The sequence below is a fragment of the Desmodus rotundus genome, chromosome 8 (assembly GCF_022682495.2).
Source record: "Desmodus rotundus isolate HL8 chromosome 8, HLdesRot8A.1, whole genome shotgun sequence".
Taxonomy (NCBI): Eukaryota; Metazoa; Chordata; class Mammalia; order Chiroptera; family Phyllostomidae; genus Desmodus; species Desmodus rotundus.
In genome coordinates, this window is record NC_071394.1 from 28,854,361 (window position 1) to 28,867,915 (window position 13,555).

At 41.2% G+C, this 13,555-nt stretch overlaps 1 protein-coding gene across 1 annotated transcript in view; it reads right to left on the reverse strand.

The window, feature by feature from the left end:
- The window catches only part of LAPTM4B (lysosomal protein transmembrane 4 beta), a 62,561-nt gene that overhangs the window by 35,992 nt on the left and 13,014 nt on the right, over positions 1-13,555 (reverse strand). The window contains exon 2 of the mRNA XM_024572473.4: positions 3,390-3,501. Within this exon, the coding sequence (XP_024428241.1) occupies positions 3,390-3,501 (112 nt within the window). The remainder of the gene's footprint in view (positions 1-3,389; positions 3,502-13,555) is intronic.

Genomic DNA, 13,555 nt, shown 5'->3' on the forward strand with positions numbered 1-13,555 from the left:
ACTCAATATTTAATAACAGATAATTCTATAAAGAACAAAGAACACCAAATGATTGCTAATGAAAAAAGCAAGACTGGTGTACACTGTACCTGAACCTTTTCTGAAAGGCTTTCATTTTTCCAAAATAAAAATTTGGAAGAAAAAATGATTCTCATAGCAAATCTATGCTAAATTGTAAATCTTATTCTGATTTTGAAAACATTAAAATACAAACAAAATGCATCATCAGGTGAGGCAAAAACACCAGAGGTGCATTGGCTGCCTGAGCTAATTTAATTTAGTTCCTGCTCAACCACTAGCAAACTTAGGACCTCAAACAAATCAAGGGATTGCATAGGCTTCACGTATCTAATTTTAAAAGGACACTAAGCAAACTTTTTTTTTATCCTCACCTGAGGACATGTTTATTGATAATAGATTTAAGGGAAAGGAAGGGAGAGAGAGAAGAGAAACATCCATGTGAGAGAGAAACACGGACTGGCTGCCTCTGGCACACATCCCAACTGAGGACTGAGCCCGCAACCTAGATATGTGTCCTGACTGGGAACCAAACTCGTGACGTTTCAGTTTATAGGACTGCACTCCAACCAACTGGGCTACACCAGCCAGGGATCAAGCAAACTTTTTTTATGGTAATCTTGTAGGCAAAGAAAGGAAATGTACACCTGGCAAAACAGTGTGGTTAAGTGGACCATTCAGATCAGTGGGTGAATAATTCTACCAAATGTCTTCCATCTGTCTTTCCAAATCCACTCTTCACCATCCTTTCCTCTGCCTGGAGGCTGACCTGTTATATGGTCTATCGCCAGGGCTCCCTTACTTTCTGCCTTTAGCTCAGTTCAGCCAGTGAGGAGCCCAGGCAAGATCAAAGAGAACGAGAGCAGAGAGCCAGGCTACCACCTGCTGTCAGGTCACCCTGGGTTGGCTGTAGCCCTAGACACCAAAGGTCACCGGTCTCGTGAAGATGTTAACTAATGACTCTCTCACTCCCAGCTCCAGTAACCCTAGCCTCCCAGTCCTTCAGGTCTAGAGATCGAAACAGCTGGCCCTGGTTATCCAAGTTACTTCACTACCCCTAGTGATTTAAAGGATAAATAGATGGAAGGATGAAAGGGCACGTGGATGAAAATAAATGGCCAAGATGGTTCCTTTGACTCAGCTACCCCTGCTCCTGCACACATGTGCCTATTTCCTCAAGACTGCCGGGATCTTAGACACAAGTGGACAAGCTGTGCAGACTGCCAAGCAGGGATATCGAGCAGAGGGCAGATAGGCAGCCTGGGACCCTTGCTGAGTGACAGAGCAAACAGAGCCTTACTCTGTGGTACCAATAGCTACAGGGAAAGCCCCAGCTGACCATTCTTTTCTCCCCCACCCCTCATTTCTGCAGATTTTTCCTAATTTTGAAGATTTGTGTTTCTAGTCAACCTTGTTTTTATATTGTTCCCTAGGTAGATACACCTGGCCCGAGGAAGGAAATGGTCATAAAAATCATCAAAAATTGATGGTTACCCATATATGGTCACCTGATGTAGATATAAAGGGAAGGAGACCCAGTGAAGGGGAAACCAGGAGACACTTTATATCCATCATCTTTCACCACCATTGCTCCCTAACACGTTCTAAGTGAAGACATTATATTATCCTGACCTTATCAGACTGAGACGTGACGTCTGCTGTTACATTGCTCATTCTCTCTATTCTGAATAACCCTGCTCTCTTACAAATTCTTCCAGAAAGGATAATGAATTCCATTAATATTAAATTAATAAATTAATATCTCTCTGCCTTCTTCCTTTGAGTTAAAAAACTAAGCTATAACTATAATGTTTGATTGACATTTAAAATGATCTTTCACTGTTTCTGTAGCAGGATTCCCTCTCTAAGGTAACTGAGATTAGAAAAAGGAGTTCTGGCCCTGGCTGGTGTGGTTCAGTGGATTGAGCGTGGACCTGTGAACCAGTGGGTCGCTGGTTCGATTCCCAGTCAGGGTACATGCCTGGGTTTTAGGCCAGGTCCCCAGTAGGGGGCACTCAAGGGGCAACCACACATTGATGTTTCTCTCCCTCTCTTTCTCCCTCCCTTCCCCTCTGTCTAAAAATAAATAAATAAAATCTTAAAAAAAGAAGAAGAAAAAGAAGTTCTGAATGATGCAGCTATGGTTCTACCTGAATCAAACAGTAGCACTGCATGCTTTGCTCTAACTGCCAGAGATTAAGCTGGGTAATGAGTATCCACCACTACAGGCGTAATTTAGGTAACTTCACAGGCTTGCTGGCATTTAAGACCTTAAAACAATAAATGTTTTATACTGTCCTAGATATTAATTCCAGTGATTTTAGGTTTCTCTCATATTTCATATATTTGAAAGGAGTGAATGAATAGTTTATAATTACTTTTAGCACTGTATATCATTCAAATCATATTAAAAAGGTACAGAAAAGTGGATATTCACTTAAGTGAATTTTTTTTTTTAACTTTCTTTGTCTTACATTTCCTTTTCGCATGCTTTGATTTCCTTTCTCTGGACTTGCAGGTGGTTCACCATTACAGTCCATGTCCTGAATTGCAATTCTTTGTTGTTCTGGAATAAATCCATTGTGCTGGAGAAGTATCTGGCTGTCTGTTTGTTTAACATCAACAAATACTCCCCGTCTATCTCTAAAACTGCATCTTGAGCCAATCTCCCGCTTACTCACTTTGCCCCAGCAACATTTTTTCTCAAATGTATTTCAAGTTCTCCAAAGCCAATGAGAAATAGAGCTGTGTGACCTTTTGTGTGGGATTGTGCACAGCAAGGTCCCTTTCAGCTAGCATGGACACAGTGTGACTAACTGTAACATAATCAGACTTCTGTGATCTTAGAGCTGGGTGCCTGGCTCTCTCCCATTTACCCCACATTTACATCCCATGTATGTTTGTACTTATCAGAAAAAGGTCCCAAATCCACCAAACAACCACCAACATAGTTTCTAGAATAAAGAATGATCACCTCCTGGAAGGAAGAAAGGTAAAATACTAAAACATTAGGAGGCACAATAAGACATGCACTATCCTTTTAACCTTCCTTCCTGCCATTTACACCCCTCTCCTCTCCAAAAGACCAAAAGGCCAGGGTAAAAACAAAGACTATGACAAAGCAATAACTTTTAAAATGGGCAAGTTAACGTAAGATGAAAAAAAAGGGGGGGGAATCTCATTTAAACTCTTGTACTTAGAACAGAGAGCGGCACATAAATACTTGTTGATCTGATTTGTAATGATGGAAAGTTGAATATCAGTTCAAATGGGCCCACAAGTCAATATTTGTAATTTAATAGAACTGCAAGCCAGATTCCCTGCCCTTGAAAATACCAAAAATATCTACTATTGCCATCTGATGTACTTACTGGCATCATCCATGAACTCAAAGTCACCTCCCAGTTCAGAACTTGAAAAGTGGTACTGATCTGGATCAGCCAGGGCGCTCAACAGAATCAACAGCACCACAACATTGAGGATCTACATACAACAAGAAAGAGAAAAAAGTAAGTAACAGATCCCACCCCGGAGTACCTTTGGCGAGGGCTACGGTGGAGTTCTCGGTGTCGATGGTGTAGAGGATGCCCTCGTAGCGGATCTCCGCCTTGGAGATAAGGCTGATCTTGCTACCGATATAAGGGGTGCCCCCACTCATGGCGCCGCCGCCGCTCTGGGCTGCTCGCAGAGAGGCAGAACCCACGCCGCGGTCCAGGCTCCGCACGTCCGCTCGCTTCGTCAGTGACTACAGCTGCCGCCTCAGACCCAACATGGCGGCGGCGCCGGCTTCGCTACCCTCCCCCAGCCTTCCGCCCTCAAGCCGCGGCTCGGCGGCGGCGGCGGCGGCAGCAGCGGCGACGGCGCAGGGTATGCTGGGCCAGAGAGGCCGCGCTCTCGCGAGACTCGGTCAGCTGCGGGTGCTCCGCGGTTCGCCGCCGACTAGGTTGTCCCAACAGCGCCGCTGGGCCTGGTCTAGCGCGACCTTACTTGGGTCGGCTGCGAAGTGCTTGAGGAGAGGCGAAGTGCATCGTGGCGCCCCGACGCTGTGGATGCGCGCGGCCCTGTTGACCTCAGCTGTGGCCGTCACCATTGCCATACCGGTTGTATTTTGTCTTGAGTCCCACGTCTTTGCAAACACTGATCCCTCTGCCCGAAAGTTCCCCACCCGCCTTCAAACTGACGATTTCTGTGAGGCCCGGTCCTTCACCCGTTGAGGCAACTGTGCACCTTACAGAGGTTCATGGCCCCTTTACAGCATCCACCGGCCAACGAGCTCCCCTTCGGCGCCCCCCGCCCCGGGTTGCTGGAGCAGGGTCTCTGTCCATCAATTTCAGATGGTCCCATTCAGGCCCACCCCTTTCAAAGTCATTATACACGTACCAATCCTGCGTATTTACTCTGTGAATTCCGGGTTTATATAAACAATAGACTTAAAAAAAAAAAAAAAAAAAAAAAAAAGTAAGTAACATACTCGGCATACAGTCCCTATAAAAGAAACTTATACTGATCAGATGGAACTTCACTTCAACATAGACTTACTTACAATACTAAGCCCCAACCATCCAGGGAGCAGGCAAACATTCCCAAGGCAGACACTCTGCCAGTCTATTCAGATGCAGTCAGGGCATATGGCTCAGTGCCCAGGCAATAGTTGGATTGCATCTCACTGCCCACACAGCTGGCACCCTAGAGCAGTGAACAACCAGCACAAACATATGCAGCAGCAGCCAGGGGCTGGAAAAGCACAGAAACTTTTCAGCAATAAGCCACATACACTAATGATCAACTGCAAGTTTTTGCAGGTGAGAAAACATTTTTCACAAGTTGAGATGATCAGCGTTTTGAGACCATCTATAAAACAGTATCAGAAAATGAATGTCAAGCTTAGTAGCAGAGCCAGGATCCTTAATCCCACAGGAGCACACATGAGCCCCTTTCTGTCCTGGGCCCACAATTCTTCGTCCTAGATAGTGCTGAATAAATTTCCCTTGCATACCTCAAAATCAGCTCATCGGAGTGGAAATCATTGTCCTTAGTATCTCCCACTCTGCACTTCTGTTCTCTATCTTAAAAAATAGCCATCACCGCTAATAATTAAACATGGAAAACACTCAGGCACTATGCTAAATACTTTACGTGGATCTTCTCTCTTAAGCTCTGCAACAGCCTAATGAAGTGTGTGCTACATTACCCCCATTTTATAGTTGAGAAAACTGAGGCCTGGGGGTCAAGAACACTATCCAAGATCAGGCAGCCAACAAATTGTAGAAATGGGATTTGAATCCAGAAATTGCAATTCTAAAACACAATCTCTTAAAGTTATCTGTCTTATTTGAAATCTGATTATCTTTGGGTTCACCATCTTCCTCGTCCCCTCAATCCAACCAACTCAAAATTCTGACCTTTCTATTTCTGCATTTCTATTTCCGTCCATCTTCCTAACTGCCCTCGCTGCATGCTCTGCACACGTACCAGCTGCTGCAGGGAGGTGCTCCAGAGTTAGCTAAGGCTTGCGCTGAGACTGGGTTCTTATTTCTCCTTGTGTCTGGGTTTATACGTGTATGGAAAAACTCTATATTTCACTATTGTTAAAATGACAAGAAAAAAATAATCCTCATATATAGAAGATTCTTTTACTAGCTAAAGAATTACCTACTATAAAAACCGTACTTGGAAACACTTATTTACAGAAGAGGTTCAAATAGTCAAGGTATTTGCTTTATAAAATGTCCACCCTGGGATCCATTTTTAAATGGCAATCCCAAATGGTCAGCATTACCGTAGGATTTGGAATAATTCTTTTTCTGCCTCTACCTTCCAAATTGCCTAATATGGTCTGATTTTTGAAAAAATGTAATTATAAAAATGAGAATAGCAATTTCCCAGAGTATACGTATGTAACTAATTTAAATAGATACTACAAGCATGTGATTGAAAATTGAGGTACAAAAAGGTATAAAGTGAAAAGCAAACACTCCCTTATTCCTATCTGCCAATCACCCTTCCCAGTGTCTTTTAGAACTATACATTTCTTATTTCTCTCCAAAGATCCTAAAAACTTAATACCACATTTTAAAGACAGTGTGATTAGTAAAACTCTTAGCAAAACTCTAGTTACAGAAAACTTTTTAGAATGTATCTAAGGATTAATGGAAGGTACGAGCTAGTACCACAACCAGCACACGACATTTGGCAAAAATGTTCTCTGATAAACTGTCAAGTTTTCTTGGCATTTCGTTGCCTCTATACTCTTATCTTTGGAGAAGGCAGTCCAAAAGATGACCGACTGAAAGAAGATCAGATGAAATAACGTGTTTTAAAACGTGTTTTGAAAAAGTCAAGTATCATACAAAGGCAATGCATTTGTTCTTGTTATAGTAATGGGGTCGGTTTTAGGGATGAAGAGGAAAGACACTAATTTGGGATTCATGAAGAGGTGGACTAGGGAAGGTACGAGAAGACGGAAAGGTGAGGAGGTGGTGCAGTAGGTCCAGATTTGGGGATCCCATAGGGTTAGGTGTGGAGTTCAGATTGTATAAGTATAACAAGACATGGGTAGATACTATTAAGGAAGAATGTGATTTGGTTGGCATTCAAGTGGGTAAATTACATAAAACACCTCGTAGGATAACTGGTATATTATAGCCACGCAAATTAGTTCCCTTGCCCTGGCTGGTGTGGCTCAGTGGATTGAGTGCCGACCTGTGAACCAAAGGGTCGCTGGTTCAATTCCCAGTCAGGGCATGTGCCTGGGTTGTGGGCCAGGTCCCCAGTGGGGGGCATGTGAGAGGCAACCACACATTGATGTTTCTCTCCCTCTCTTCTCCCTCCCTTCCCCTATCTAGAAATAAATCAATAAAATCTTTTTAAAAAAAATTAGTTCCCTCATCTCTTCACCTGAACAAGAACCATATAAAAGCTCCTGGCTGGCATCAGAAAATTGCCTGGGTCCAGATCTTCTGAGCCAATGTTATGCAGCTACTTTCCCGTCCTTTCAGTTCCAATGGACCCTTCACCTCTTAATCAGTGTGTTCTTATCCCCTTGCCTGGCTTACTTACCATAACAAATTTACTAATAGCCTACAACAGATCAGGTATTTGCTAATTGCTTGGAAAGAACTCTCCAGGACTCAGAACATGGGTTTAAACAAGTCATGGACTCAAATAACAAAGCATAAAGAACGGAAGTTCAGAGGAAGACATTACTTAAGTCTGAGGCTGAGATGGGGTTCCTGAGAGGTGCAACTGTGGTAGCATTTGGACAGGGACTAGAAAGATGAGAAGGGTTTGGAACCCTCAGAGGCATGGAAAAGAACAAGTTCAAATATGAGGAAGGCCACTGGGACAGGGGCCCATACTGAAAATAGCAATTAATTCAATTTGGTTGGAACACAATAGAAGGAGGGAAGTGATAGGGGATGAAACTACAAATGCAGGCTGGGGCCAGATGGCAGAGGGTCCTCTAAACCAGGATAAAAATTTGGGCTTTATTCAAATAGTTACTAAAGATGCCTAAAGGTTTTGAGGAGGATATCACATGATCAGAGCTACAGCACTAGGAGGTCTAAGCTGGAAAGAAGCCAGGAGGCTAAAATGGATACAGGAAACCAATGTGGAGACTACCGTTAATAGTCTGGCTGGGACCTAATAAGGGTTTTACCCATTCGTCTCTAATTCTCATGCCAAGCCAGTAAGACTATCATCTTACACGTTAGCTTGAGAGGTTAAGTGACTTCATGTTAGGTCCTATGTGTGGAAGAGCCATGGTTTGAACCCCAAGGCCTTTCCACATGGAGGTAGAATTATTAGAGACTTAGAGAGTGACTACATGCAAAAATAAAGGGAAGCAAACAAAGCTCTGAGATTTCAAGCCTGGGTGACAATATATAGCTTGTCATTATCAGAAATAAGGAAGATCACTTGAAGGACTATGACAAGGCTTATTTTAGATACATTGTGCTAAAAAGTACTTGCAGATGTCCAAATAATCCAATTTGTAACTTGTCCATCTAGCCGTTAATCCTCTTTGTATTCAACCTTTGGTATGCAGGCCTGCCCTCTGTTTGTCTGTTTGCCTGCTGTAAGTTCTGACAGCCTGATTGGTATCTAGTCTTGTGTACATTCCTGTTCTCTCCTGCTCAGTCTCCAAACACGTCACACCATTCCTGACAGCACTGTTCTCGCTCCAGAGTGGGCCCTGGTTCCTATACGGACTTGGCTGTGCCCTAGCTGCTCCAGTAACTACCATCTGCTCCTGTACCTCTAGCCCTACTGCCTTTCTCTCTGTGACCACAAGCCACAGATCACAGTCCTGGGGCCAAGTCCCCTTCCAGGTGCCCTTATTCTTCATGAGCCAGTCCAGAAAAAGAAGACGTATATAAAAAGAAGGTGTGGTCCTGGCTGGTGTGGCTCAGTAGATTGAGCACCAGCCTGCAAACCAAAGGGTCACCAGTTCAATTCCTAGTCAGGGCACATGCCTGGGTTGCGGGCCAGGTCCCCAGTAGGGGGCGGGCAAGGGGCAACCACACACTGATGTTTCTCTCCCCTTTCTCTCTCCCTTCCCCTCGCTCTACAAATAAATAAATAAATAAATAAATAAATAATCTTAAAAAAAAAAAAGATGTGACAGGTCATTACACGGCACAAATGACTCACCACTGTGCTCCTTTAATCACAGAGTACTTCACAACAGGTGTGTGTTGACACATATTTACTGTATAATTATGTAAACCCAGTTGTCGATGGGAATTTGGTACAGCATGATATGAATGCTGTAGGGTGACAGGGTGATCCATGAGGACCTAGGTCTGTGCAAAGAAGTGGGGGACAGGACTAGCCATGGTAACAACTCAACACGGTCAGATGGAAAAGGTCAAATACAAGTCAAAGTCCCACAAACACCAGAGAAGAGGTACTTCCCAAGAGAGAGAAACTGAAAAATCACCCATTCTAAGAATGAAACATCACCACAAATGAGAACTAACAAGATGGTAAGATCTGCCAGAAGCAGATTATGTAATGACCACTGCTAACCTAAATATAAGGCAAGAAAGAGCATATTTATTTTCTCGCTCAATTAATGCTCACTCACGTCTGGACTTTCTTCATCTGTTTTGGTAGGTTGTGTACAAACTATTCCATTTCTATTTACAAAGTGTTCCTGTGGTGTCACATATCTTTTCCTTGTTCTTGACAATGACTACTTCGATATGTATTTAAATAAATTCAACTTCTGCCCTGGTTGGTGTGGCTCAGTGGATTGAGTGTGGGCTGCGAAACAAAGGGTCGCCGGTTTGATTCCCAGTCTAGGGCACATGCCTGGGTTGCGGGCCAAGGTCCCCAAGTAAGGGGCATGTGAGAGGCAACCACACGTTGATGTTTCTCTCCCTCTCTTTCTCTTTTTCTTCCCCTCTCCCTAAAAATAAGTAAATAAAATCTTTTAAAACTAACTAACTAAATAAATAAATAGACAGACAAACTCAACTTTTGTCCGATAGTTAAGTGGTATTTAGGCCCTTGTTTATTCTCCAGGAATCCAAAGTACTCTTCACGCTTATTATATCAGATCCTAAATGAAGAGTGAGACCTACAGCTTGAATCTGAACAACTAAAAATGTAAAATGTAATTATCACTTTTTAAAAGCCTCAATAGCGCAGGCCTGCGAACCAAAGAGTTGCCGGTTCCATCCCCAGTCAGGGCACGTGCCTGGGTTGCGGGCCAAGGTCCCCAAGTAAGGGGCATGCGAGAGGCAACCACACATTCATGTTTCTCTCCCTCTCTTTCTCCTTGCCTTCCCCTCTAAAAATAAATAAAATGCTTAAAAATTTTTTTAAAAGCCTCAATAAAAGAAACTTAAGAACACTCAAACCCACTATGATAGCAGTAACACAATAATCAGAAATTAGCACAAAAAGCTGTGTGCTGAGGACTTATCTATTATGAAAACTTAAATCAAAAGTAGGAGAATGGCTAAGTAATATTACAACCACATAACAGAATCTAAGTAAGCAATAAAAAATTGTATTAAAAAATATTAATGACAGAAAACATTCAGTATATTGTTAAATGAAAACTGCAGTCCAAAAATTTTATGTAATTCTAATTTTATTATTTATATTTAGAATATGCTCACATCTATAAATAACAGACTAAAAACACCAAAACATACAATGTTATAAACAAGCGGTAAGTTTGCAGATGACTTATACCTTTAACTATCATTATACCTTTTTGTATTTTCCAAAGTGTCTAACTACTTTTAGAGTCAGGAAAAAGTATTCAAAGCCTCAAAAATATTTTCATATAAAATATATTACAGAATATTCTTATTAAGTATGTTATGGAATATTTTTATTAAAATATGTTACAGAATATTATTATCAAACCTGATTCTCTAAAGAGAAACAATTAGCAATAAGAAGATGACCAACGACAAACAAATCTGGCTGCGCATTGAATCAAAACTTGGAAATGGGTAAAACAAGGGAGAAATGTGAGAGTAAAATAGAGTAATAATAATTAAGGGATCTGGGAGAGGGTGGGGAGAGAGGGGGAAAAGGTACAGAGAATAAGTAGCATAAATGGTAGGTAGAAGATAGGGGGAGGTTAAGAATAGTACAGAAAATATAGAAGCCAAAGAACATATGTATGACCCATGGACATGAACTAAAGGGGGGGAATGCGGGTGGGAGGGGGTGTGCAGGGCGGAGGGGAATAAAGGGGGGAAAATGGGATAACTGTAATAGCATAATCAATAAAATACATTTAAAAAATAATAAACAAACAAATAAGCCCTAAAAAAAAAAAGAAGAAAGAAAATGAAAATGAAATAAAGGTGATTTCAGAAAAAGAAAAAAAAATAATTAAGGGATCTGCCACTTCCAATAATGGTGAACTACGTAATACAACCCCATCTTCTCACTGAGGATAACTAGAAAATCTAGACAAAATATAAACTATGAGAAGGCATCAGAAAGCTAACAAGGAAGTGAAGAAGTACTGGCCAAGTTCCAGGAGAAGCAGAAATACCTTTGCGGCACATGTTGATTCCAGAAAAGACGTGTGAGAGCTAAGAGCCTGAGCAGCACCCTTGACAGTCTGCTGAGCCAGGGTGTGGAAAGCTGGAGTACAAGGCCTGCTGGGTGCAGTAAAGGCAGAATTCCCTAAGGCCCTGAAGACCCTGAAGGGACCTAACCAATGAAGGAAGGTGAACCAGAAATGGACACAGCCTACCTTTGAACCCCAGATGCTAGAACCCTATAAGAAGCTATTAAAATCCTTAGTGGAGAAAGAGATTATCCCATACCTCAAATTATTTCTTCAATTTTCAAACAGTGTCCAGAATACAGGAAACAGAATATGGGACGCTAAGAACAATAACCAACAGACAACAGAAACAGACCATAGGTGCTCTAGATACTGAAGTTAAAGAGCAAGCCTTTTAAAGTGACTATGCTCATGAAGTTCCAAGAGATAAGGAAAAATAGAACGAGAATTTTGGAAGGGAATTAGACTCTCTCACTCTCTCTCTCTCTCTCACACACCCACCCACACAGACATGACTTATTTGAAAAGAATAAATAGAAACTCGAATAAAAAATATAGTAGTCAAATTAAGAACTCAGTGAATGGGTTTATTAACCCACTAGACACAGTTGCAGGAAAATTAATGAGTTGGATAAGACAGAAGAAAATATTCTGACACCTGGCTTTAATAAAAACAAATTATGGAGGAAGACAATGGAGTTACATATTAAAAATGCTAGGGAGGAAATGCCTACCTACAATTTTATATTAAGTAAATAAAAAGTTCTTCGAGGACGACAACAAAACAAAGATACTTTCAGACAAAACTGAGGGAATGTGTCACTAGCAGCTCAGAAATTATTAAAGGGTGTTTCTTTGGGCAAAACAAAACTGGTAACAGATGGAAGGCTGAAAAGGTACCAAGAAATGAAGAACAATGAAAATGATAATTATGTTGGCAACTCAATAGTGATGACATAACTACTAGTACAAAATATAAATGGAACCAAAATACACTAATAGCATACAAATCAATTGAGGATAATTGGAATTGATCTCAGGTCCTTGCATTTTTCAGAAGGAAAATGACAGCACCAATTACTGTGAGATTTTAAAAAGTCAAGAATACGTGTTGTACTGTCTAGGGTAATCTTTAAGAGAACAGTCAAACTGGGGTGGGAGACACATGGGTATTTGTTTAGTAATAACTGTCTATATTTTGTGTACTTTCTATATCTGTTCAATATTCACAGTAAAAATGGTTAAAAATCAAAATATAAACATAATCTGATATGCTGTTTTCAAATAAGCTGGCTAATTTTTATACCGTAATATTTAGAAATTTTGTCTAAAATCTACTAATGCAACTGTGCCTTTCACTTAGGTGGAGCTTCAATGGGCAAATCAAAATGAAATGAAAGTTTGCACTTTTTATTTGAAATTTCTTTAAATCAAATTTTAGAATTCTGATCCAAATGTGCTTTCTTATTCAAATAAGCCTCTGTCTACATGGTCCTGCTCTGATACTGAAATAAATTTCGGATACTTGCTATTCCAATTCAAACAACTGTGATAAATATATTCGGGGGGTGGGGCAGGATTAGATTTACCTGTTTGCCTAAGAAATTGACTAAATGAGTTCACCTACTCTGTGCCCAACACTCCACAGGAAGCTGGGTTACACAGAGATGGGTGGGACATAGATCCCTCCCCCAGGGATCAGTAGTCCAGTGGGGTAAACACACATCAACAGCCAAGTAAAATACAGAATAAACTATAATACATCCATTAATTAAATTATTCAAAAATTATTAGGCAACAACTGTATGCCTGGCACTGTGCTAAGCACCACATATATATATTGGCAAACCCCTTGAGGTAGCCTCCTGTCTAGTGGGGAAGACAGTCAAGCACACGGGATGTTCCATTCAGCATGAAAAGGCATTCTGCTATGCTAGTGGCTTGCAGAAAAGGAGGCAGCAGTTGAAAGACTTCAGAGGAAGATGACTTTTTTAACACTAGAATGTAAGAGACTTTTGGAAATCTTGAGACAAAGATTACCGCACAAATCATTTTAGGGTATCAGACTTAAGTGACTAAGAAATAAGTATTAAGAGAAAGTCCAAGAACAAAAGCATTAAAATGAGTCACTCTTGCTAGTCATTTGAGTTGGCTTATAATTAAAGTCAGTTATTTTACATTGCAGAGGCTATAAACCAAAGGGCAGTCTCTAGGTTACATAGTGTGAGGGAAAAGATAAAGCAGTAAAAATGGAAGTTGTACTTTTTATTAGAAGCCCATTTCAACAGGCAATTTTAAAAATGTACTGTAGAGATTTTGTTTTTTACCACAAATTCAGTGAGGTCCTTTGACTGACCCTGTAGCCCACAATGCCACCCTTTTAGCAAGTCTTCCTCATGGGTGATGAAGTAAATCAAGAAACCACTAGGCATACCACTTTCTATTATTGAGGCAGTTTTTCCTCCTCTATCACACCATTCTACAGATGAG